This window comes from Diabrotica virgifera, chromosome 1 (assembly GCF_917563875.1).
Source record: "Diabrotica virgifera virgifera chromosome 1, PGI_DIABVI_V3a".
Lineage (NCBI taxonomy): Eukaryota > Metazoa > Arthropoda > Insecta > Coleoptera > Chrysomelidae > Diabrotica > Diabrotica virgifera.
In genome coordinates, this window is record NC_065443.1 from 22,065,516 (window position 1) to 22,093,258 (window position 27,743).

The 27,743-nt window shown below is 31.3% G+C and overlaps 1 protein-coding gene across 1 annotated transcript in view; it reads right to left on the minus strand.

The window, feature by feature from the left end:
• Positions 1–23,525, minus strand: part of LOC114324467 (protein FAN) — a 36,710-nt gene extending 13,185 nt beyond the window's left edge. The window contains exons 1-7 of the mRNA XM_028272331.2: positions 23,390–23,525; positions 22,901–23,336; positions 9,935–10,117; positions 8,478–8,546; positions 8,221–8,423; positions 6,138–6,553; positions 2,027–2,239 (exon numbers count right to left, since the gene is read on the minus strand). Coding sequence (XP_028128132.1) covers positions 2,027–2,239; positions 6,138–6,553; positions 8,221–8,423; positions 8,478–8,546; positions 9,935–10,117; positions 22,901–23,336; positions 23,390–23,403 — 1,534 coding nt within the window. The 5' untranslated portion in view covers positions 23,404–23,525. The remainder of the gene's footprint in view (positions 1–2,026; positions 2,240–6,137; positions 6,554–8,220; positions 8,424–8,477; positions 8,547–9,934; positions 10,118–22,900; positions 23,337–23,389) is intronic.
• Positions 23,526–27,743: the final 4,218 nt, after the last annotated feature.

Sequence of the window (27,743 nt, forward strand, 5' to 3'; positions counted from 1 at the left end):
GAACCAGAGTCCCGTAGAGGTTTCGAGAAGCAGAACAATAACCATAAATACGGAATAACTTGAAACGTTCATTCAGTCTGAATAGAAAATCGATATTGATTGTACTTATAGACCAGTAAGGATCTGTTTTTAGGTGGATGTGAGAGGTCATTCAGATTTTTGCGGATAAAGTTAGGTGATAACTTCGTTAATAATAATTGATTTATGCTCCTTCTCAACTATGCCCGGAACATTAATAAAAAAAATAAAATATTTAAAAATTTCAAAAACTTTCGTTGTTTTTCTACTTTTTTGGCTTATAACTTTAAAACGATTCATTTTGGAACAAAGTCGTATAGGAATAAAACAAAGATAATTAAATTTTCTATTAGATGCGATTGGTTAAAAATGTCTTAATTTATCACCCTTGCTGCAAAATAGCAATAAATATAAAATAAGGGGGCAAAACAAGCCTGTCTTATTCGCTTAAAAATTTTTTGTAATGTGCTAAAACCGTATACCAAATTTCATTAAAATTGACTTACTAGATTTTGAATAATAATTTTGCAATCTAAACTTTTTTTAAAAAATTAATTTTTTTTTAAATCTTTCACAACAAAAACTAGAACATACAAATATTTGTCAATTTTTTTACATATAAAGAAGCACTCCACCTATCTAATGCACTTTTCAGAATTGAAATCGGATTGTTTAAGCAGCCTCAGCCATGTTTTAAATTTATAAACAATTTTTTGGCTTATAAACAAATTAGTCCTGTGGCCAGGAGGGGTGCTACGGGCTCCTTTATTTAGATGGACTTACCCAAGATTTTTATGTATTTTTGACCCGTAGAACACGATTTTTTTGGGTAACAGTTGATCCGAATGTCGATAAGATTGTTATAAACAAAGAACTTGAGGAATTACATAACATCGATTTTTTGCAGAATAAAACATTTTTTTGTATTTCTTGGGTAATTCTAAGCAAAAAATGTTCTTACAAGTTTTTTCGTAGGATGCATAGTTTTCGAGATGAACGCAGTGAAACTTTCAAAAATTCAAAAAATTGCAATTTTTGAACGCGAATAACTTTTGATTAAAAAATAAAATAGCAATTCTACTGACAGCATTTGAAATTTTAAGTCAAATTATATCGGTTTTAATTATTTGCATTGCTAAAAATTAATTTTTTTATTATTAAACAAATTTTTTTATAAGCCAAAAAATTGTTTATAAGTTTAAAACATTCCTGAGGCCCCTTAAATAATCCGATTTTAATTCTGTAAAGTGTATTAGATAGGTAGAGCACCTCTTTGTATGTAAAAAATTAGGCAACTTCTAAATGGTATACTTTTTGTTCAGAAAGATTTTAAAAAATTTGAACTTTTTTAAAAACATTTAGATTGCAAATTTATTATGCAAAATCTATTACGTCGATTTTAATGAAATTTGGTACACGGTTTAAGTATATTACAGATAATTTCCTAAGTGAATTACGAAGGTTCTAAGTGCCACCAAAGTGGTTAAAAACATTGAATAACAACAGGCGTATTTTGCCCCCTTATTTTGTATTTATTGCTATATTGCAGAAAAGGTAATACGTTAAGACATTTTTGACCAGTCGTATATCATACAAAATTCAATTATCTTTATTTTATTTTTCTAGGACTTTGTTCCAAAACGAATCGTTTTAAAGTTATAAGCAAAGAAAGCAGAAAAAAATCGACGTTTTTCGAAATTTTTAAATATTTAAATTTTTTTATTAATGTTCCGGGCATATTTGAGAAGGAGCATAAATCAATTATTATTACTGAAGGTGTCACCTAACTTTATCTGCAAAAATCCGAATGCCACCTTTCACATCCAAAAATAGACGTTTTTTCACAGATCCTTACTGGTCTATTAATTGTAAGTCGGGAATCTAATAAATGAGTTACATAAATTATGTTTTAGTGTAGGTATATTTTAATATAAATAAATTAAAAATAAGTAAATAAATTAAAATAAAAACTACATAAATTAAGTGTTAAAATCATTACAATACTTACAGTTGTGAGCCTGTATAGCACGTTCTCCTTTTTGCTTATACCCGAAGATCAAATCGATCCACTTATGCAGGTTTTCCGAAACGATTTCGCTCTCCAACGCATCTCTTAGTTTGTTAATAAAGTCTTTGGGGCTGCTCGCCCAAGGCGGTAATTCCACGTTGTCCACTTTTAGATTATTATATCTATATCCAAAGTTGATTCCCATGTTATTTACTGAAAAATATTTATGTGAATTCAAATAAGAACTACACAGAGTGGGCCAAACAAAAGAGTCCACCTCGATATTTGGTAGTAATTGTTAGATTTTAAGGAAATAAAAAACAGGTCAATTTTTGATCTAAGGGGGACACATTTTTACGATGCATACATCTGTCATTTGTCAACCTCTTCCCTTCTACTTTCCCCATCCCTTATTTTTAAATAGGGAATAGGGGTCGTGTGCTAGCTCATTTGAAAGGTTATTCAATTCTCTATTCAGTAATATCAACATTAACATAATTATTTCTATAGGTTGTCCAAGAAAAATTATTTTGAATTAAATTAATTGACAAAAAAAAGAATGTGTGTGTACTTTGTACGCACGTAAGAAGTTATACTTTTATTATATGATTATATGATTATAAACGAAATTAATATACTTTTTATTTATATTTTATTTAAATATTAAACTAATTTATACTTACTACTTCTCAAACATTTTTATTAAAACAGTGCCAAAAATTAAAATAATAAAAGAATAAAACACACACAAACACATTAAAAATGCCACAAATGATTTCTGAACATTAATTGTCGGAAATTTTTTTAACTAAATACGTATTTTCTGAAAATAAAATTATATAATAAATATACTTTCAATCATCAAATGTATAAAAAAATAAAAAAATAAAAGTTTCTATTGGGATTCGAACCAACTTATCAGCGCGGTTGGTATTGGCGTTGTATTGGGGTTAATTCGCATTAAACGCTTCGTCACGGAGAAAATGTGTCATTATGTGCGAAGATCGACTAACTAAACGGATTAAACTTTTGACATTTTTGAATTAAATCAAATTATTTTGATTTTGAATTGAAATGATTTAGAATTAAAAAAATACAACAAAACATAGAGTAAGAAAACAATATATTAGGTGAATATTGATAGAAATTTTGATGGTAATCAAATTATGTAAAGTATTACATACTATGTATTTTGGTAGGTTCAAATAGGTAGGTACCTATGATACATTTACAATTATTACGTACCTGTTGCTTTAAAAACTATTTAAAAGTCACTACAATTATAAACTGTTTTGTTTCTGTCCTCACAACAATAAAACTAATATATTATACATTTGTTTACCTTCATATTGAACAATTATTTATTATTGACAGATCATTTCAACACTCAATCAGCAGTGGGATTACGAACACTCGATACGAATCGTATCCGCCATGTTTTACCATAGCGCCTTATGGTAAAACATGGCGGATACGAGTCGTATCGAGTGTTCGTAATCCCTATGCAGAGCCCGTATAACGACTAATACCATACTGTCGGTGTGCGCATGCGCGCAGAGTAATATAAATTCACCCTCAATCTCAATCGCGCCTAAAGAAGTATGACTTCAAAAAGAAGAATGTAATGTGTTCTATAACACATTACAGAAGACTAAAAATAGTTTTGTGGTAAAATGGTTCAAGCGCACTTAAACCCGTTTATTACTATTTTTTTACAGAATACTAAAAATAGTTTTGTGGTAAAACGGTTCAAGCGCACGGTTAAACCTGTTTACTACCAAAACAAACTGCAATTGTTTTCAGTGAACTAAATGTAATGGCGATAGATGACGACTGTAGGGCGAAATATGCTTAAATCGTTTCACCACCAAATTCTAATACCATTTAAGTATGCGAATCTGTACTTAGAGTAAAATTTTAAAAAAAGCGCATTTAAACCCTTTTACTTCTAACCCCCTCAATATTTATATATGAATAATGGTTATAATTTCCGAAAGAGAAACAATAACGAACACGAAACATTCTAAAAAATGGAAAACGGAGCTAAACTGAGAGGACTGGTAATATATGAGAATAAAACAACATACATGAACTAAGCAAGAAAAAGAAGGCGTTAATGACAGAACTGACAATACACGCACGCAGCTTCGAAGAAGTTGAAACGTTCAAATATTTGGGTTTACATATTAGTCCACAGAAGAACAGAGAGTGTAGATATGAAAACACGAATTCAAGCGGGAAATAAGGCGTTCTACAGAAATAAAAAAAAAGATTGTTTAGAGATAAGAAGATAAGCCAAAACACACAAATGAAAATCTAAAAAACGACCGTAATAAGACCAATAGTGGTATATACTACACAGACATTTACATTAACAGCAAGAGAAGAAGAGCAACTGAAAGTTTTGAGAGGAAAGTTATGAGAAAAATACTAAGACAAAAGAGGGAAAACGAAAAGGATGCAAAACAATGGATGAATCACGAAACACAAGCATGTATGGGTCAGGAGAACATAGTTATGAGCAATAAAAGCACAGAGAATTAGAAGGTATGTGCACATAATGAGAAGAGAGACGAGCAATCCGTTAAGAGTTATAACGGAGTGGATATCACCAGGTAAAAGAACCAGAGGTTCACCTAAACTGAGATGGAGGCAACAAGTAAAAGAAGACTTATGAAGTATGGAAATCAGAAATATGGTAAGGGCAACAAAAGAGAGAGAAGAATGGAGAAAAGTAGTGGAAACAGTGAAGTCACACCAGAAACTGTAAAACCAAAACCAGAATCTTTAAAGGATCTTTAAACCCACACAAAAAGGATCTTTAAGTGAAAACAGCTTTAGTTTCCTCGGGAGCGTATAGTTTGTATATACAGTGTGTCAATTTTAAAACTTACAATGGCTATATCTCACGAACAAAAGCTGATATCGAAAAATGCTTGAAACCGTTTCTAGGATAGTAAGGGGGAACTAAAATGACATGAAAGAGAACTCACCCCCATCAACCCTCTAGGCCCCACCCATCACAACCAAAAAAGTTTAAATTGCAAACCCCTACTTGTGATACATCATTGAAAAGGCTATAAAAAATGCTATTCAATGGTATAAATAATAATTATACAGGGTGAAGCAATAATTGTGAAACTTTGGCTTAAATGAAAAATTTAATAAGGTTTTGTTGAATTACAAATTTATTAAAAATGTCAATTAAGTAAATACTTAATGTGAATTCCGTTGTTTGGTAAACAATAATACAGCCTATTTTCAAATTCTGCACAAAATTTAGCAAATGTTCTAGTAATAGGGCGACATGCTTGAGTAATTCTTTCTCGCAATTCCCCAAGTGAAGCAAGTGGAGTTTTATAAAAAACTGATTTAGGGTAACCCCATAGAAAAAAATAATATACCATCCTACTATAAAAAGTGCTATCCAATGGTATAAATAATAATTATACAGGATGTTAATATCAGCTGGCTTACTATGACTTTTGTATTTGTAATGCTATCTCCCGGACTATTATTTTAAATGGTAACTGTCCGCTCGTACTTTTTTTTGTTAATTCAAACTTAATTTGCCATTTTTGCCTTAAATCAGTTGTTTATAAAACTTAACTTGCGTCACTTGGGAAATTGCGAGAAATAATTACTCAAGCATGTCGCCCTATTACTAGAAAAACATTTGTCAAATTTCGTGCAGAATTTGAAAATAGACTGTATTATTGTTTACAAAACAACGGAACCCACTTTGAATATTTACTTAATTGACATTTTTATCAAATTTGTAGTTCAACAAAACCTCATTAAATTTTTCATTTAAGCCAAAGTTTCACAATTATTGCTTCACCCTGTATAATTATTATTTATACCATTGGATAGCATTTTTTATAGCCTTTTCAATGATGTATCACAAGTAGGGGTTTGCAATTTAAACTTTTTTGCTTGTGGTGGGTGGGGCCTAGGGGGTTGATGGGGGTGAGTTCTCTTTCATGTCATTTTAGTTCCCCCTTACTATCCTAGAAACGGTTTCAAGAATTTTTCGTTTTCAGCTTTTGTTCGTGAGATATAGCCATTGTAAGTTTTAAAATTGACACACTGTATTTATGGTTATACTTACTTAAAAATTTTCCCTGGTCGCTTATATCATAAAATTGTGGTATTAGTTCCTTAAAATCTGACATATTATTCAAACAATTCTTGTAAGCATCTGCCACAGAGTTGAACATACGATCCGGGTGATCGAATCTACCACTTTGCAAACACAAAACGTAGTGGGGATACAACCTTGCTAGGTAGTAAAGCACAAATCCCGGTGTAGAATAATGGGAGCCGTACAAAAATTTGTTGATGGTCATTTCTTGATACCTCTCTAGTAATCGGTTAAGACGGACTTCGTTTAAGGCACCCACAGGTTTCGACAGGTCTCGGTAATTACTGGGATCGCTAAAGTCCAGTTTCTCGTCCGAGTAGTTCGATACAATCCACGGGAAGACTGGGTATTGCGTTAGGTCGTTAAAAGTCCTATCTCCTAAACTGAAAAATAAATAATATTTCAGCTAGTTAATAAGTTATCGATAAATCACAGTAAGGAACGCCACACAGTGGTCCAAAGTCTCGAAAAGATGGCTAAAATATTTTTTTTACACATTGGTGGGGTCAGGGGTGAATATAAAAATTATAAAGGATTTTTTGTGACGTTCGTGATCGAACCAAAATTTTGGAGTAAGTAGATCATGACGTAACTAAGCAAAATCTCCAGAGGGCGGAAACCAGAGTTGGGGTTGAGGGTAGTTTTAAAGGGTCAAAGTCGCAGTTTGTATTATTTTTTTGTGACGCAGCACAACATTTTCCCCCACGCAGCGTTCCGCCCCTGGAGATTTTACTTAGTAATGTCATGATCTACTTATTCCCAAATTTTGGTGCACTATCTCAATCACGAACGTCGCAAAAAATCCCTTATATTTTTTATATTCACCCCTGCCTCACCTCTTTGTCGTCCACGCAGCGTTTCACCCCTGGATATTTTACTTAGTTACGTCATGACCTACTTATTCCCAAATTTTGGTGCACTATCTCGATCATGAGCGTCACAAAAAAAATAATAAAAACCACGACTTTGACCCCTTATAACTACCCTCGTCCGCCACGCTGGTTTCCGGCCGTTGGGGAAAGTCATGTACACAACTAATTCAACATATCCCCGTATAGTTTTTCCACATTACTTATCACGCACAAAATCCGCTCCCAGCTCTTAGACTATACCGCTCTGATACTTCATCTACTTCACGTTCGTTTGAAGGTTTTTGTGGCTGTTTACCTAAACGTTGTTACAACTAACCACTTTGCTGCTGTCGGTAGTTTTTTTGTTTGCAAATATTGGAACTGTGCAAGTTCGGAAGAGCGACACCTAGTGTCATAAATCAGCAACATTTTTAGCACTTTTAATTATATTGCCCAATTATATTAGTCCTGGTTACTGGATAATTGTCAAAGCCATAGCCCAAAAAAAGAATAAGAAAAAAAGTAAGATTGAGGTAACGTTATTAAATGGTAAACATTGTATGTAGTAAATAAAATTAATTATTAAAATGCAGTATTACAAGTAAAATACAATTAATTAACTTTACTTAATTGATTTTGATAATTTAAGTGAGGGTTATGGTATAATGAAACTGTTTACACTTAAAAGTGAACTTTTATTTCATGTTTACTTCAAATTGATTATAAAATCGGGCGCAAGAAAGCATAATTTAGGTTATGTTGCTTACTTCTGCTTTGTTATGATAGAAATCCACTTTTCTCTTTGTATTAATTTATGCCTAGAAGTTGGAAACGAACAGACCTTAAATTGACAACTTTTTGTTGTATTTTTACAATTTATAACACAGCATTTGTGAAATCCCATTTTCTTCAATGACAGTAGGTATGAAATATGTCAATATGAAATTATTTATGAAATCTAAGAAAGTTCCAAGATTTTCCGCTACTCGCGCACGATCGTGTCGTGGTCGGTCTGGTTGAATCTTTTATTGTCCCTTAGAAAGTCTTAACGAAAATATGCCGTTAGTTAGGTGAATTTCTGTACTGCTCAGACCACACACAAAGTATATGACACAGGATCGCACCCAATGGAGAAAGCAAGCTAACAATATTGTCATCATGCCCTTACAAGGGCTGAAGGAATGAGATAGAGGATTTACCTGTTAATGTAAAGTAGATATTCGTAGTTTGATATGATTCCATTTTGCCACTGAAGCGTTATCACATCCTGTTGCAATTCATCCAGTTTCAATTCTTTTTGACTAAGCAGACTCTCGTACAATTCATCGCGCAAACTTTGGCTTCTAAACGAAAAATATATGTGAGGATTTGGCGAATTGTCACTACAATAAATTTCTAATCCCTAAAAAAAGTAAGAGCTGAAATATATCATGGAAACATTAGTGTTGCTACTTACGATTTGTCTTAACAAAAATCTTCGTTTGACTATTTGCTTAATACTACTGAGGTCAATCTTTGCGGGGTACTGCAAATAAAATATGAAGTTCAGTTATTTTTTATAAAAATTCATTAATTATTTTATATAATACGAGGGCCATAAAAGGTAAAAAAGGTTCCCTATGCTGCATCAAATCTTCTTTCTCTCAACCCACCACTTTCGCCTCGCTGCATTGCTCAGTGTCGGCCTAGCGCCTTCGAAGATGGAGGTCCTGGTCGTTGTTGCCGCCATTCTGAAATTCATGCTGATATGTTTTTTAAATTCAAAATGGATTTCATCTATTGAGAATCATCATCAGTTAATCGACGTTTATGGGTAAAAGTGCATATCTATTCAACATGTTCGCAAATGGTATAGAGACTTCAAATTCATCGTGAATTTCCGATCGGCTTTCACTAAATTTCCTACACCATTTGGGAACATTTTGAACAGATATGCACTTTTACCGATAAACTTCGATTAACTGAAGATGAATGTCAATAGGTGATATCCATTTTGCATTTAAAAAAAAATTAAAGCACTCATGGGAGTGCCAACAGAAGTGAAAACTTCTTATAGTATATAAATTACGAGCTCAATGCTTTTTCCCCATCCAAAAAGACGTGCTATACTTATATTATATACGCGTTGCGTACGTTCTATGCTATTTATGTATACATACACAATATTATATACGTACGAAATTTAGTTCGGCAAAGTGATGACGGTCGCAAACTTAATACTTTTTCCCCATCTAAAAAGTCCACAACGTCCCTAAAGAAGTTTTCACTTCAAAAATGTATTTCGTCGAAGCAATGACGGTCGCTAATTCAATACTTTTCCCATCTAAAAAGGGCACAACGTCCCTAAAGAAGTTTTTACTTCAAAAATTTATTTCGTCGAAGAAATGTCGGTAGCTAATTTAATACTTTTTCCCCATCGAAAAAGTGCAAAACGTCCCTAAAGAAGTTTTCACTTCAAAACCTAATTTTGCCGAAGCTATGACGGTCGCTAATTCAATACTTTTTCCCCATCTAAAATGGGCACTACGTCCCTAAAGAAGTTTTCACTTCAAAAATTTATTTCGTCGAAGCAATGACAGTCGCTAATTTAATACTTTTTCCCTATCGAAAAAGTGCAAAACGTCCCTAAAGAAGTTTTCACTTCAAAAATTAATTTTTCTCGAAACGATGACGGTCGCTATTCTATTTATTTCGTCGAAGCAATGACGGTCGCTAATTTAATACTTTTTCCCCATCTAAAAAGTGCACAACGTCCCTAAAGAACTTTTCACTTCAAAAATTTATTTCGTCGAAGCAATGACGGTCGCTAATTCAATACTGTTTCCCCATCTAAAAAGTGCACAACGTCGTTAAAGAAGTTTTTACTTCAAAAAATCTAAAAATCTTCAATTAACTTTAAGTAACAATACATACCTCTCCCATTTTATTGTAAGGTTGAAAATACAGTTTGGAAGTTGATAGTACAATTCTACCTGGATTCACGACTAAAGGGGTGACTTTATCAGCCTGAGATTCAAGTACTACTTTTTCATACAAATCCATCCACCTAGGATCAAAAACGTCTCTCGATTGTCTTGAGTGTACAATTGTTGCTATCTAGAATAAACAAAATAATTTTGAATTAGCACATTGTTCAGAACATTCCAAGGGTGAATGTAATAGGTAAGTTTGTTTACTGTGAGAGTGTTAATTAATGCGTACGGTCAGGATCTCCTAAAACAGTTTGGAATAGTAAATTGTAGTAATATTTAAAAAAAAAACATTGCAAAGGAAAATACGTAAAGGCTTTCTGATGAGTTGATTAAAACATTATTAACAAATGATGACCCCCTCTCTCTCTCTCTTCAATGGAGTTACAGCTCAAATCGAGCATTGGCCTCCTCCAAACTGTGCCAACCTTGATGATCTTCTTCAGGTTTTCAGGTCTACCAAATCTTGCGCGACCGCTGCCACTTCATCCTCTTACCTTTTCCGTGGCCTTCTCTTTGGTCTGGGGCGCTGCATTTTACTATCTAGGGCTCTTTTGGGCAATCTCTGGGTCTCTATTCTCATTACATCACCAGCCCATAGAAGTCTTTGAACTTTGACAAATTCTGAGATCGGTGTCTTTTGGATCAGCAGATAGAGTTCATGATTGTACCTAGTACCTGGATCTCCACACTCCTTATTGACGACCCTATTCTGTCAAAAATTGTACTAGTTATTTCAAATCCTTGCCAACTAAGTAAAAATTCATATTTCCAAAATCACCTCCCATATAGACATTTTTGGTTTTTTTATTGCCTCGCGGGAATAGTTGCAGCGTCACCATATTGTACCTATGTACCTACTTACTAGTATTAAAAAATGCGCTTTTATAAAATGAATATGCGCACATGAATAATATGATTAACTACATGCCTGAATATTATTAAGTACATATATTGTTAAGTACTTTTCTTTCAATCAAAAAATAATGGCAAAAAAAATGCACTTAGCAAATTTTTGCACTGGTACCCTTGCCCTTTAGTCAAAAATTCTTCGACTTTCTTTATTCTTTGTTTACTCTTCTTTCATTGATTAGTTCTAATATGTCATCCAAGCCGTGTTTTCCTCTCTCGACTTTGTTAAGTAATTAATGAAATTTATCGGTAAAATTTAATAAATTGATACAGTGTTAAAATAGTTTTGTAAAGTAATTTACAATAAACCACAATATGATCAGTTGAGAGATACTTAATAAAAATAGAAAAACATGTGGTTTAGACATTATAAATAATTAAAAAGAATTGATTAATATGAATAAAATCCCTCTATCATAGTTTAAAAAATTGCTGATGAATTGAACATTTATTTATCTGAAGTTATTTTCTTGTGGCATATTATGCAATTTACTATTTTACTACACTTCGGAAATTGTTATTAAAATACAAAACATTAATGTTGATAATGATTTGAAAAGCGTAAGTCGAAACGTCAAATAAATTAAAATTCGAACTCAAATTGTGGCTTATTCCCAAATAAAATAGTAAATGACATTGATTTAAATACATATTAATTGATTATAACAAGGGATTATTAAAAGGATTCACATTAAAATCTTAAAACATACACATATTTCACATTAACACCCTGTATGATTGATGAAACTTATTAATAAAGATGAAGTAAAATGCAAATCCATTCAAAAATTACATTCAAAACCAGTTATTACTGATAAAATTCGTAGAAACCTTATTTACTTAATGCTTTAACAATATGACTCAGCTGTTAATTAATGATAATTTTATATGAAAAACGTAGTTTAACACAGCTACTATAGATAATGTACCTACTAAAAGAAAATAGATAAAAAATACTATTTGAAATCATCACTATGTAGGTACAATATGTATTTGAATACTGACACATTGAAAACAAAGGCACACATTTTATATAATCCGTTCGCTAAACTCAGACACAACTGGCTAGTGATTTTAGTACGTAATTTTGCCAATTTTGGTAAAATTGGCAAAAAATAATTACGAAATATTTAATAATTACTAAATAGTTAGTAATTTTGCCAATTTTTGCAAAGTTGGCAAAAAACAAAAAAAATTACCGACTAAAATCTCTAGCCAGTTGTGTCTGAGTTTAGCGAACCGACTATAATGATCTTGAAGGATTAAACAAAAGAAAAATGATTAAACACTGATCAGATGAAAAATCTTTAGCAAACAAGCAATTAGACTTAGTAAGTCCTAGGTTTTCACCCAACGTGATCTGAAGTAGAACCTGAAGTCTGAAGTCGATATTTGACCTCTTCTTCTAACTTTGCATTAATTAATAAATACGATTTCATTGATTTTGATCGAGTCATTTTTGCCAAACTTCAAGTCATAACTTTTTAAACAGAAATGACATTAAAACCGGAATTAATAATTGAGCTAGACTTTTCAATATGCGTCGATTGATATATCACAAGTACTATTTCTATTACAACTTTTTAACTGGAGGTGATATAAAAACCAGAAATAAGTATATTATTTGTTCTTGTCTTGCTAAGACGCATCACCTAAAAGCGATGCCTAAAGCGTTAATAATATATCACTTGTACTATTTTAACAACTTGAAAACAGTACTTCCGGTTGCAACTCTGGAACTGGAAGCCCGAGGTCATATTTCTCACCTTTATACTATTAAAGGTTAAGCTTTGGATTATAAGCTCTCATTCAAAACCTCATTTGTCATTATATCTCTTTAATCCAGGGCGGATCTGTTTTGAGATGGACGTTGAGAGGTGACTCAAATTTTTTTGCAGAAATTGCTTGAAAATAAATCAAATAATAATATTTGAGCTATCCTCCCTCTCAAAAAGGTCCGGAACATTGTTTAAATAATCAAAATGTCAAAAATTGAAGGAAAAATTCGATTTTTTTCTTTGTTTTTTGATTATAACTTATTTACTACAATATACAATTTAACAATTTACTACAATATAGAATTGGTTAAAAATTTAAAAAATAGTAACCCTAGTTGCAAAATAGCAATAATTGCGAAAAAACCATACAAAAACAAGTATTCGCATTTTACGTTTTTCAACCATTTATGCTACACTTAGGAGCTTTATATTTCTCCCTGAAAAACTTTATGATACAGTAAAACAATACTGTAAATTTCATTAAGATCGGTTCAATAGATTTTGCAAAATAAATTTTGCAATACAGCTTTCGCAAAAAAAATTCATTTTTTCAAAATGTTACAGGACTGAAAGTAAAGCAGATAGCAAGTTGAATTTTTTTTTGCTTATAGAAATGTACTCTACCTTTCATTTGCAATTTTCAAAATTAAAATCGATTAATTACCACGGCGTCAGAAAATTTTTGAAATAAACAATAATTTTTGGTGCTACGCGCAGGACAGCTGTGTTCGATTCACACAGGTTGATTTCCACCAAAATTTCTTCTAATCTTTATCTAATATATTACTTTCTTACTCTATATTTTGTTGTATTTTAATATTTTAATTCCACAAAAATCAAACTAATTTTATTATTGTTTGTGAAATATTGTTTAAACAATTGAATATGTTTAAAAATAATAAACTTTTATTATTTAAGTTAAAATATATGAACAAAGAAAGTTTTTGCTAATAAAAGTGTTATTTCAAAGGATAGAGTATGTGTTTTTATTTTGCAATAAACAAATTTATTTATTTATATCAAAATAAAAACACATACTCTATCCTTTGAAATAACACTTTTATTAGCAAAAACTTTCTTTGTTCATATATTTTAACTTAAATAATAAAAGTTTATTATTTTTAAACATATTCAATTGTTTAAACAATATTTCACAAACAATAATAAAATTAGTTTAAACAATTGAATATGTTTAAAAATAATAAACTTTTATTATTTAAGTTAAAATATATGAACAAAGAAAGTTTTTGCTAATAAAAGTGTTATTTCAAAGGATAGAGTATGTGTTTTTATTTTGCAATAAACAAATTTATTTATTTATATCAAAATGTCATAAAAATTAAAATGTATCAATCATTATAAAAGGTCATTGAAATGCCCAATCAGAGCAACCTATCCGCTGTCCTGCGCGTAGCACCAATAATGAATGCTTATTTAAAAAAATTCCTGACGCCGTGGTGTTAAGCGATTTTAATTTTGCAAAATTGCAAATGAATGGTACAGTACACTTCTATGTGCAAAAAAATTTTCAACTTGCTATCTGCTTTATTTTCAGTCCTGTAACATTTTGAAAAAATGAATTTTTTTTACGAAAGCTGGATTGCAAAATTTATTTTGCAAAATCTATTGAACCGATCTTAATGAAATTTACAGTATTGTTTTACTGTATCATAAAATTTTTCAAGGTGAAATATGAAGGTCCTAAGTGTAGCATAAATGGTTGAAAAACGTAAAATGCGAATACTTGTTTTTGTATGTTTTTTTCAAAATTATTGCTATTTTGCAACAATTGTGAGTATTTCTTAAATTTTTAACTAATTCTATATTATAGGAAATTTAATTACGCAACTTTTATGTCAGTACAACTTTTCTCGGAAATGAATACTTTTAAAGTTATAATCAAAAAACCAAGAAAAAAATCGAATTTTTCCTTAATTTTTTGACATTTTGTTTATTTAAACAATGTTCCGGACCTTTTTGAGAGGGAGGATAACTCAAATATTATTATTTGATTTATTTTCAAGCAATTTCTGCAAAAAAATTTGAGTCACCTCTCAACGTCTAAATGTACTAATATTTTTACAGATCCGCCCTGGTCTACTTCTAATAACGGAGAAGTTGTGTTACAACGGACAGACACACATGAATATTCAAGGTTTTCACATATTAATGTTGTAAAATGGGTGAAAATAAAAATAGAAAGTAAGTGCGCCCTGTTGTTTTGCAGTTGTTAATGATATCAATGAACATTTTTGTATTAAGAAGTTTGTAATATTTGTCAAATCCACCACATATTTGAATATGGTTAAGTACGATTATGGAGACTTGGTTATAATATGAAAATTTATGCATGCTTTACATTTTTAGGTAGATTTTGAACCATATTAAAAAATAAGCCACATCTCGATAAAAGGTGCCTTCTCGAAAAAATACAAAGAGGCAAAAAAGTTTTAAAACACTGTGTTTAACTAATGGCACCGCAGTAATATTTTAATTGGAACGTACACAAACATTTTGGGGGTTTAAAAGAACAAAACCCCCATAAAATTTTTATGTAAACATATTAAAAAATAAGCCTCAACTCGATAAAAACTGACTTATCGAAAAAATACTAAGAGGCAAAAAAAGTTTTAAGAATATTGAATTTAACCAATGGTACCACAATAATAATTTAATTGAGACGTACACAAAAGTTTGAGGGGGTTTAAGGGAACAAAACCCCCATAAAATTTTTACGGGGTGCACAAATTTCACTATAATTTTTCTTTAAGATATTCCTGCGATAAGAATGCCACATGTCCATTTTCAATAAAAAATCTCTAATAGTTTTCGATATATTCGAAAAAATCGATTTTCATTTTGTAACTTCAAAGGGCTGTAACTTTTTTATGCGCATATCTGTACTAAGGTAAGTTAGGTTCATTCGAACTATTTTTGGCCCCAGAATATGTGGTTTAATTTATGACCCGTATTTTTGTTACACCCTGTATAAATGACTTTATATGAGGCATACTCTATTCCGAAACTGTTTTCTCGTCCCATTCTAAGGTAAATATTATGTTTATATGGGATAAGCCACAATTGAGGCCCTCAGAGCAACAGTGGCCTAAGCCACAAATTGAGCATTTTTAGATTAATATATGTACCAATAAAAGCAGCAACATTAAATCTCAGCATTAACAGGGTCCTACACAACCTACCTGTATATTTAGTGTGACCAACTAGCCCGAAAAATCCGGGACATGGCCCGAATTACGAAGTCGTGTCCCGGCGTCCCGGACAAGGCTTCCGGGCCATCCGAATTTTCAAAATGTCGGTAAAATTTCATTTTGAAATTTTTAATACATTATTCTTCTAAGAATTAACATTAAATTGAATTAGAGGGACGAAAAAAAGTCTACAATTTCTAGACTGTTATACTAATACCACATCCAAAACGCATACATTTTATATCGTCGTATTATAGTTATACGAAAACTCAAACTCGTGAGTTTTTCCGGTTTCTGTATTTTAATTATCGTCTTCTGAAAAGACGATTTAAAATCATGAATATCAAATAATGATAATTATATTTTAACCCAAGGTTCAATTTACATGAAAATCCAACATTAGTTGATTTTCTAATTTTTCGTTTTTTGAAAACGATTTCCGGATTGGAAGTCGAAACATCAAAAACTAACAAAAATGTAATTATCATTACAACCCATTCCATCAAAAAAAATTTTGTCAACATAAAAATGTTAAATAAAATCAATAAAATGATATTATAATTTTATATTTAAAAAAATGGCCCGATTTTCATTTAAATGTCCCGGATTTTAGGTAGTTTTTTCAGTCATGTCCCGAATTCGACTAAATTGGAGTTGGTCACACTATGTATATTTGACTAAATAACGCTACATAGTTTGTAGTGCCATCCCAAAAACATGGAAATATGAATGCAGAGAATTGCATTTATCTCAAAACTTCGTTTTTGGGCTTATTCCACTGTTGCTCTGATAACCTCAATTGTTTGTAATGAAAATATCATTTTTAGCTATTGTGGAGGAAATGGTTCTCCACAACAAATAATTTATTTAAATCATCAGTTAATAAAATAATTATAGCCAGAATGATTGCCAATATTCGAAACGAATAGGCACTGAAAGAGGAATAGACCTGGATCCCACATACCAAAAAAAATTGATTAATAACAAGCTGAAAATTTTTTAATGGCTTAACGGTGTCTAGTCGGACAAACTTTTATGAAGGGGAACACTGGGGCAGGGGAAGTTTTAACTGTGGAACAAGTTACAGGTTTCGAACGTCAGACTATGAAATCATCCCAGGTATTTTGTCAGACAGAACTTCCAATTGATTTGTTACCCTTTCATCAAACTCTCATGCAAAAATCAGACTGCTATTTATCATCAACATAATTCCTGTCATTTGAAATGTTCTATGTGCCGAACTTATTAAAATACCCAGTATATTTGTCAGACAAAAATTTTTTCATACAGAGTTTTCCAACGAAAATTTGACTCCCACCCCAGTAACTCAGAAACCAAGAGTTTTTTCAAAATATATAAAAACATGTCAATTTGTATTGAGTCCCGCATCAGCTCCCAATTTTTTAAATAGCAAGTATAGTCGAGTGTCACATCATTTGAAAGATATTTGTTTTCTCTACAGGACCCTCTAATTATTTTGAAGTTATACTTCTTTAATCTGCGCGCATGCGCACACAGACAGTATGGAGTTCGTTACTAAATGTTTTAATTTATGTATGTATCAGTCCAGAAAAGGTGTGGAAAGGATATATTAGTGTTTTTAAATATATTTTTCTATAAACGTGTTAAAAATGCAATTTATAGCACTCCATAGGCGCGTTAAAAATGCTACTTTAAAGCACCGGTGCTTTAAAAATTTTAAGGCACTGCAGTTAAAAGTGAATTGTCAAATTGTGAAACGTCAAAATATTTATATTTCATTTATTAACATTAATATTAATAATACAACTTGCGCAATTTGAAAAAGGTGGTTTAAAAGCTTTTTTAAATTTAATTTAAACTGTATTACTGCATTTTTAACACGATTGTAGAAAAAAACTATTAAAATTTGTTAGAATATACAAAAATAAAAGTAGATGTTATTCTATAGTTGTTATGATTTACGTATTGACAGTATAGGCAGTTTTGATGTAATGTCAAGAAAAATGTAAAAATGGAATGTCAGTCAAGTTCAAGTAAAAGTTTTTGTAGGTATTGTCCTGTAATTGAGAATGAATAAATTATAATTGTTGATATATAAGACGTTTGTAGAAAAAATTATGTATGATATAGATGTTAAAAAGTACATTTTTAAGGCACTCATGTGAATTGCAGAATGAGCGAAGCGAATCTTTCACACGAAATTTTCACATACATGCCTTAAAATTGTGCTTTTAACATTTATATCATAAATAACTAGTATTATAATTTTTATGTATTTGGACTTATCTACCTCGGGAATAAGATAATAAGTAATATTTAAAGTATTTTATTGGGACCGTGCAAGTTCGGCAAAGCGACCTCTATTTCTACGCTCTGTACTTTTATTCGCACTTTTAATTATATTGGCCAATTATATTAGTCCTGGTTGCTGGATGCTGGTCAAGTCCATAGTCCAAAAAAATAATAAGAAGAAAAAATAAGATGCAGGTTATGCTATGCAAACGTAAACAATTGTATGTAGTAAATAAAATTAGTTATTAAAATGCAGTACTGCAAGCAAAATACAATTAATTAAATTTACCTTTATATAATAATTGCATATCATATCAATATTGTGGAGCAATATATAATTTTTCTGCTTCAATGACAGAAGGTATGAAATATACGTCAATTTGACAATTTTAATTGACAATATGAATTATTTAAGATAGTTGAAATATTCTCCGCGACTCGCGCACGGTCGTTTCTCGTTTCCCTTCCAAGTACTTGCACACCGCGAATAATTCACTTCGTATGTTTGTCACTATGTCTGAGAAATCGTGTAGCCCGTATAAACAAAAGATCTTTTAAAGTGTTTTCTAATCTTTTTTTAATTTTTGGTATTGTTTTAATAAAAATTTTTGGAAAGTAGTAAGTAAAAATTAATTTAATCTTTAAATAAAATACAAATAAACTATCCGAAAGTATATTTATTTCATTGAAATCATATTTAGAAGTATAACTTCTTACGTGCGTACAAAGTACACACACATTCTTTTTTTTTTTTCTTTGCGGAATAACCTTAAAGATAATGTTGGATTTAACTAATTTATAATAAATTTGTTAAGTCCAAAATTATCTTCAAACTTATTACGTATATTAAAAAAAATAGAGCGTCGTTTAGAGAAAAAAATTACCTTTCAATTGATGTGCCACTCAACCACACTTGCTATTTAAATAAAAGTGGGGGTCGATGCGGGGCAGTAGGGGGTTACATTTAAGGGCATGAATTTTGCATGAAAATTAGCCCCCTTCCATTAAAAATTAACATGTTTTTTGAAGATGTGTATAAATTTTGAAGAAGATCTTGGTTTCTGAGTTTCTGAGGGGGTCAAATTTTCGTTGTAACAGACTATATTATAACAAAGTTTGCTATTGAATAAACTTAAAAACAACCTGCTATTTTTCACAATCATAAACTTGTCAGGATGACATGTTCCACAATTAAAATCACGTTCCACAATTAAAACTTCCCTGTTCCAGTGTTCCCATACATCAAAGTTTGTCTGACTAGACACTGTTAAGCTAGTAACTAGACAAATTTTCAGCTTGCTATTAATCACCTTTTTTGGTATGAGGGATCCAGGTCTAGAAGCTATTGTTTGACATTACAATAACCAAATAAGACACAACCCAACCAGCATAACCCACTTACACTCTACTATTACAGTACATACATTAAGATTTCTTTAACATCAATGTAGACTTACCTGACATTATCTCCAGCTTAAAGATAGTTAATTGTAACAGGTATCTGCATAAATTTTATTTGTTTTTACATTTAAAGGATTGTGATGTCATCTGGATTCTTTTATATATTTATTTTAAAGCTTATAGATACAGGTTTTTCATATTTTTTATTTAATAGCTATTGAAATAACTATTGTTGCATGGTTTTCCACAAATGTACTAAATAAAACATTTATTGGTTTTATCCTAACCAAAAATATTACTGACCAGCATAACAAATTAAAAGATACATGCACACAAATCAACACCCTAGTAAGTTTGATAAGAGTACTAAATATATCTACAAAAATTTCATATAACATCCAGTTGTTTGTAATAAATAAAAACCACAGGGTTAAACACATATCAAACATCAAACATAAGTCATCAAATTAAAATCGTAGAACAAGAAACATTAAATACCATTATAAGCCATAATAAATATCATGTAATAATACATATCGTGTTAGTTGGTTCAAAAGAACATAAATAAAAACGTTTTTTCTAACACTTACTATTATCTCCATTAAATTAGCATTTGCCATCTATTATCAAAGCAATAGAAAACTCTCCTACAATTTAAAATTTCTGCTTCAATCATACATACAAACTAATACAAAATAAAATGACATATGGGTAATATGACCCATATATTCCCATTATGAGGGCCAATGGTGAATACAGTGTTGCCAATCGGCAGATAATTATCCGATTTGCGTACCTTTTTGAGAGTTGTTGTATCTTCTTCGTACCTTTAAATAAATCGGATATTTGCGTATATTTTTCAGTGTATCTACCATCTACTAAATCTTTCTCATCCATATATTCCCAACAACACATTAATTTTATTTGGTTCCACCCAAATTTTTATACTTAATGAATGTAAGTTCGTGACATCCGACATCCGATACTTTTCATCTTTTGACAAAAGGGACATGTGCCAATTCTTTTGTTTAGAATTTAAATGCACAAGTGCCTCCACTTAAGGCATACTAATCCCAGAAACCGTCTGCCTTCCGATGTTATTTATGAGTTTTTAGTTTTTAGTCTTTAAACTTATGAAAGCTAATTCACGGACGATTTAGTTTTATTTTCATTTTATGTAGTGCAGTGCTTAAGTAAACGTCTGTTTGAAATAAACTTTAAATGTATTCATTTTTTTCGAATCCTGAGAAAACTAATAAATATTTTTGAAAAATTTGAACGCAGAATGAAAGATTACATTATTACTGAGGGCTGAAAGTCCCTTGGAATAAACAAAAGATTTCTTTTGAATTAGATATTTGAAATTAAAAATCACACACAACATTTTCTTTTTCTTTCACCCCTGTAACTTATTTTAATAAAAATTATCTTCAGTGACTTTCGGCCCTCGGTAATAATGTATTTGATATTTCATTTTGCGTTTAAATTTTTAAATAATACTTATTAGCTTTCTCAAGACTTGAAAAAAATAATGCATTTTAAAAGCATTGACCAGAAATTTTGTGCTTATGCTATTAATGTAGCTGTAGTTTTTTTGTATTGATTTATTTATTATTTATTTTTCTAGTACCTAGTTTTAGGTAGTTATTATGTTTTAATAAAATAATATTTAAAAGTGTTTTTTTACTTCAATAATTATAATAAATATAATGATCCAAATAATGAAATATTTAGATTTATTTATTTATTTAGAATTTAACACTTACGATAATACAAAATATGAATAATATAATAATAGTAAGTTAATAGTATTTACATACATGAATTAGGTAATCAGCTAGGATACGAGATTTTCATCTATAAACGAATTTTTTTAAACTGTGAAACAGAGAATCCAGCAGATTAAAGGGCCGGTTGTTCGAACGCTAATCAGAAATGGAATCAACTGATCATTATCAAATATTTAATTACTGTCAATGTCAACTTTGATTGGGTTGCTGAAAACATAATTGATGACAATTATGAGATTAATTGATTAATTAATCAATTATGTTAATAATTGTTACGTTAATTGATAATTAATAATTAATTAATCAATTAATTATGTTAATTATCATAATGATAATTGATTACAATCAACTGATTGGCGTACGAACAACGGATTTTGTTATTTGATGGTTGTTAAGGGGACTAAAAGAATAACATTGGCAACATTGATTTTAATAACAGAATAATTTTGGACCTAGCGTACGTTTTCGTGACAAATCGGATATTTTTCAAGCGATCCTCGGATAATAGAGATAATAGAGAAATGCTATTGGCAACACTGGGTGAATATTAAATTGTTAATTGTATGTCAAAAAATGTGCAATAACTATGTCTTAAAACCCACCAAATTTTATTTGCACATCTCAACCGGTTTTAAAACAATAAATAAATCGTCGGTTTGTAAGAAAAATTTCAACACACTCTATCTCAGAAACGAAGCATTTGTGGACATATGTTTATAAAGCAAACTGTCATTATTTTTTCATGCAAAATTATCCCTTAAAGTTTGCCATAAGTACTTATTTAAAAACACTGCTTTCTGCTTCAATAATACATACAAACTAATACAAAATAAAATGACATACGGGTAATATGACCCATATATTCCCATTATGAGGGCCAATGGTGAATATTAAATTCTTAATTGTATGTCAAAAAATGTGCAATAACTATGTCTTAAAACCCACCAAATTTTATTTGCACATCTCAACTGGTTTTAAAGCAATAAATAAATTGTTGGTTTGTAAGAAAAATTTCAACACCCTCTATCTCGGAAATGAAGCATTTGTGGACATAATATGTTTATAAAGCAAACTGTCATTATTTTTTCATGCAAAATTATCCCTTAAAGTTTACCATACTTATTTAAAAACACCCTTTATTGATGAAAAACATGGCCAGTCGTTAAAGTAGCTAACTTTTTTATGGTCCAACATAAGGGAATGAATCAAAAAACAGGATGTTGAGAAAACATGAGGCTATAGTAGTTGTTGGGTTTTAATTTCAGTATTTTTTAAATGCTAAAATATTCCACAGGGTGATGCGAACTTTGAGAAAAAACACCAAGTACACCCAGTATGCAATGAAAATTTACTTGTTTAGCAACAATATTATTACAGCGATATTGTTAAAGAATAAGGCTAAAACATATTAAAAAAATCACTTAAATCAGACAACAGGTTTAGGAAATTCGAGACATCAAAAATGACCCATTTTTAAGGTGGGTAGTTAATTTTGCCCCAGAGTGTATTTGTGTGAAGTTTATTAAAGTTTATATGTGTAACTTACCATATCGGCTTGTTCTGCTGCTGGTAAACTGCTCGCTCTATGCAACTGGCAGATTTGAGGCAGACAATTGGCAACACATGCATAATTCAATAAAAATAAAAAATTCGCAGCCCCTCTAAACTGATATGGTGCAATGATATTCTTTTCTAATAACTCGACATACTCTCTACAGTTGACGTTAAGTACATTATTGTTGCTATTCAAAAATTTGGCAGTGCCTTTCCACTGTTCTATAACCACACAATCCTTCAGAAGAATTTTAATGATAGGTTTAGAAATATCTTTTGGGTCAAAGACCAAAGACTTTGAACACATTTTGAGCCTACCATCCTGTTTTTTAGTATCGTAAGTCTTTGGGGTGATGTCTGGGGGTATAAAAATTGCGCTGAAATCTTCAAAGTATATTTCGCCGGGATCAAGTAGTAACAATGAAAACCTGGAAATAAAATTACTCTCATTTCAAAAGTATGGCTTTAATTAAAAATGTACCTTTCTTTCTCCATTTTTTACGTTCATTCGCTTATTTTATTCAAAATTATTAAATTATCCCACTTTAGTCCTTTGAATATTGAAACACAAACACAAAAGAAAATTACCTGACTGTCACTGTCACTGTCATATGTGTCATAAAATATGACGTGATACTTTTGTCATAGAGGTATATATTAACATAGAGGGAGCCTACCTTCCTGACGACAAGATCTCATGGACTGGTTTGCAGCATCTCTTTCTAACACATTGTATCGAAAATCTATGATGACATTCAGTGTGAATATAGGCACGGAAGAGGAGGACAACTGTAGTAGCTTTACTATGCGTAAGAGTGAAACAGCACTAATCCAAATAAAAAAGATGGTGTCGTCACTTCGCTCTGAATGACACTCTCTCTCTATGCTAATATATAACTCTATGACTTTTGTCAGTTACAATGGGGGAAAATAATTTCCCAAAATACAAAATATTTTGTCGTCACTCCCTATCAGATCAATTCCAACAAATAAGTATTCCAACAATGATCAAAATTTGATCCAAGTTAACACCAGATAACTGCGAAATTCAAAATAGTTCTGTTTAATTAAAAATAAATTTGAATTTTTTGGTAAACAGCTCAGACAGTGGCGTAACTGTACCACGTGAGGGCCCTGAGGCCCATGGCAAATTCTGTGGACGGGGCCCCAATCGTCACACTGTAATTTTAATTTTAACTGGGATGGTTACCAACAGTAATATCGTGTCCATTCTACGTCGCTACGTCGGTTCCATCTTTGTTGTCGAGCCACAAATCTTCGAGGGTAGGTACCTACACCGAAGAAGACAGTTTCTGCATGTAAGAAGATGTTCCATATTCTGTGTTTCTACACAGTCACAGAACCCATCATTTCGGTCTATTTTCCCCCTATTTTATCATGTTTGATCTTATTGGAGCGACCCGCGTTCTTATCCTATTACGTAATATTTTCCCACGTTTTAAGTCTAGAGACTGGCCAGTCCATTGAACCTGGAGAAGAGGGTAATACTCAGGCGGGTCATCCTGCACTGTTCCAAGGAAGCTTTTTCTCGATTTAGTCGCTTTTATGGTGTTCGAGTCGAGCTTTGTATAGGGTATTATGCCGCTCGTCCGCGATCTGTTTAATTTTCTCTCTGTGCTCTGCAACGCCTCTGCGTGTTGAGGGTTCTGCAAGCTGATTTATATAGATAGTGTGGCGTTGGTTTTATGCACCCCGTTACTACCCTGCATGTCTCATTTAGCGTAGTATTAACTTATTTGATGTGGGCAGATCTGCCCCAAATGGGGCACGCATATTCAGCAGTTGTGAAACACAGTGCCTGTGCTGTTGTTCTTAAGACGCCAGGACATGGACATGCACCTCATTTACTTCCCGTTAGCTTTCTGAATATGCTGTTCCTAGTTGTTACTTTCCCTCTCGTTTTTATGCAATGTTGTCTGTAGGTGAGGGACCGGTCCAGAGTGACTCCAAGTTATATAGATTGGTCTGTGTGTTCTATAATGTATTAAGACCAGCGTTGCCACATTTTATTTACGAAATCTACTGCATGTTTGGCCAAAATCTACTAAATCAAAAACTAAAATCTACTAAATAAAAAACTAAAATATACTAAAACCTTTTTTAACATATTTGTATGAATAATTTATGATTTTTTTATAATAAAAACAACAGCTATAGCTCTGATCGCGCAGTACGTCCTGGGTATACCCAGAGGGAGAACGCCTGCGCATTACAAAATTGGGCGTTCGCGGAGTCCAAATCTTTCCCTCTGAACACCCTCCGGATTTTTAATTCGGTGTTCGCGCAATACAGAAAAAAGATCCTGAACATGCCCGGGGTACGCTCTCGACGTTCGAGGATTTTGTTTCGGATTTTAAGTTCGCACAGGCGCACAAAATATTTGGGAAGAATTTCTTGACATTCTGTTCTTACTCCTTCCAATTCTTAACCTAAAATATTGTTTTGTTAAACAACTTGTAGATGTAGATTCTGGTTTTTAAAGTTTTGAAATTATGTAAAGTGTTGTGTCATTTAAATATTCTTCAAACAAATTTTAATATTTTTTATATTAAAGCTTTTTTAGTTGTTTTTGTCAATGTTTTCCATTTCGTATGTTTATAAATAAATAGGTACCTTTTCAAGTATTATTTTCATTGGATATTCGATAATTATCTATTAAGCGTCGTTTAAACACAACGATAAGTCACAGCAACTAGTTGTGATGACAAGTTGAAACGCTGTTTAGACGCTGCGATTCAATGCGATACCACCTTCAACCCAACTCCAACTTTGATAAGTTGTGCGATGCACCGTTTACACACAATGATAAGTTGCAACAACTCGATTGACCTTGATAAGTTGTTTGATTTATCGCTGTGTTTAAACGACCCTTTACGGTAGTATGTATTACAATAAATTGTACTCTGTTTTTACTTAATTTCTTCTATCTAAATGAGCTTATAAGTACCTACATATTCTTGTGGTTTATTTTTCAGTTTAATTTATGAGTTAAATTAGTCTCTTATTGAATATAATGAAACATAAACAATACATCAAACTTATTCTGAAACTATTTCTTGTGTCTTGTTATATTTCATTATTTTTGTGGTGTAATAAACCACAACACAATGCCACAACCCATTAAATTCAATACATAGATATCAAAATTGGAAATGATTGTTTTACTAAATTATTCCTTCCTTCAGATAATGTTCAACCCTCATGAAGTTAAAGGTAATTTTTATATCTACATATCAACAATCTTTTACTCTCTACAAAAATGTAAGCTGGATAACCACATTATATTGTGGAAATAATAAAGAAAGACTCTAATCAAATTTCTACCTTCTAAGAAAGGCATTGAATTATTGAATAGAAAGTTAATCCTTTGCCTGTTGCCTTTATTCTCTTTTCTTTTTCTCTTTGTTGACATACAAATTTGTTGCATTTGCATTTTTTTTGACATTTATTTCGAAATAAGAAAGAGACAACAAAAAGCTTCCTTCTCTAACCTTAATGTATGCAACCCGTCATTACGGTGCGAATCCGAAAATTGTTCGCGGAGCGAAAAATCCCGAGCATGTCCAGGATAAGTTTACGTTGACGCCTGCGCATTGGAAACTAATCCCGAACTTACTCTGGGTATGCTCGATTTGTACTGCGCGAACACTACTTATATGTAGTTAGAAATTAATGTGAATTTGATGGCAGTAATCGATTATTTATTTGAGTGAACTTAAAATTTTTTTGTTAATTATTAAAAATATTGTAAAAAATGTACGTTATTATTAATTAAATTGATGTCAAAAATGAAATTCAGTAGTATTTTGTAATTATATTCATATAAAACAAATCAAAACTTTACCGATTTGGTAATAATTATTCAGTATAGATAACTATCGATTAAAAATCGAAAGCGGCCATCATCTAAAAGTCATCTGTCATTTGTCATATAAAATTTTTATTTTGTCTATAATTTTAAAAAATCTTAAATTGTAAATTACAAATGTACCTAAGTAAATTCCACTTCAGGATGTCTAAAATTCTAACATTCTAATTAAAACATTCTTAAATTGTAAATGTAAGTAAATTCCACTTAGGAATTAATTTTCATTATGTCAAATTGTTCATCAATTTAACCCAACACAAGTGTTTAAGACATTATGTACATATATCTACTCTACAGAATATAAAATTATATTTAAAAATGAGTGATTCAAGCGAATTTCAAGAGATATAATAATACACCACTTTATTAGGGGTTGTTTCCTGTTTCACACGTGCTCATGACGATGAAAGAAAAGCGACGTTGTCAGCATTTTTGGAACAAGAAAGCGAAAGCTTTAAAATTAATTTAAAAATGTAAGAAATACTAAAACAAGCAAATTTAATTTTATTCATAACAAAATGTTGAATCTACCAAAAAGCTACTAAAAAATATCGCCTACCAGAATTCTTACAAAAATGTCAAAAATCTACCAAAAAAGTAGAAATCTACTAAATGTGGTAACGCTGATTAAGACAGTTTAACATTATGCTATTTTCATGCTAGGCAAGAGCCATGCAAGACGACAGCGCATGCCCACGCGCTATTTCCATGCAATTCCTGTGCTAGACGAAAAATTAAAACATAATCATAGAAAAAAGTGTTGTGTGATTTGGTAGAATGCGATCTTACCCTTCAAAAAATATGTCACGTATTTCAGCACCTGTTTAATTGGAAGGATACTACAAATCTGGCCTCCACATAAGTGGTCTGTAGCTTCTACATGATAGGTATGAAATTTTAAACATTCTTGCTGTTGATTGGATAGGAAGAGTGGCATAATCTAGCC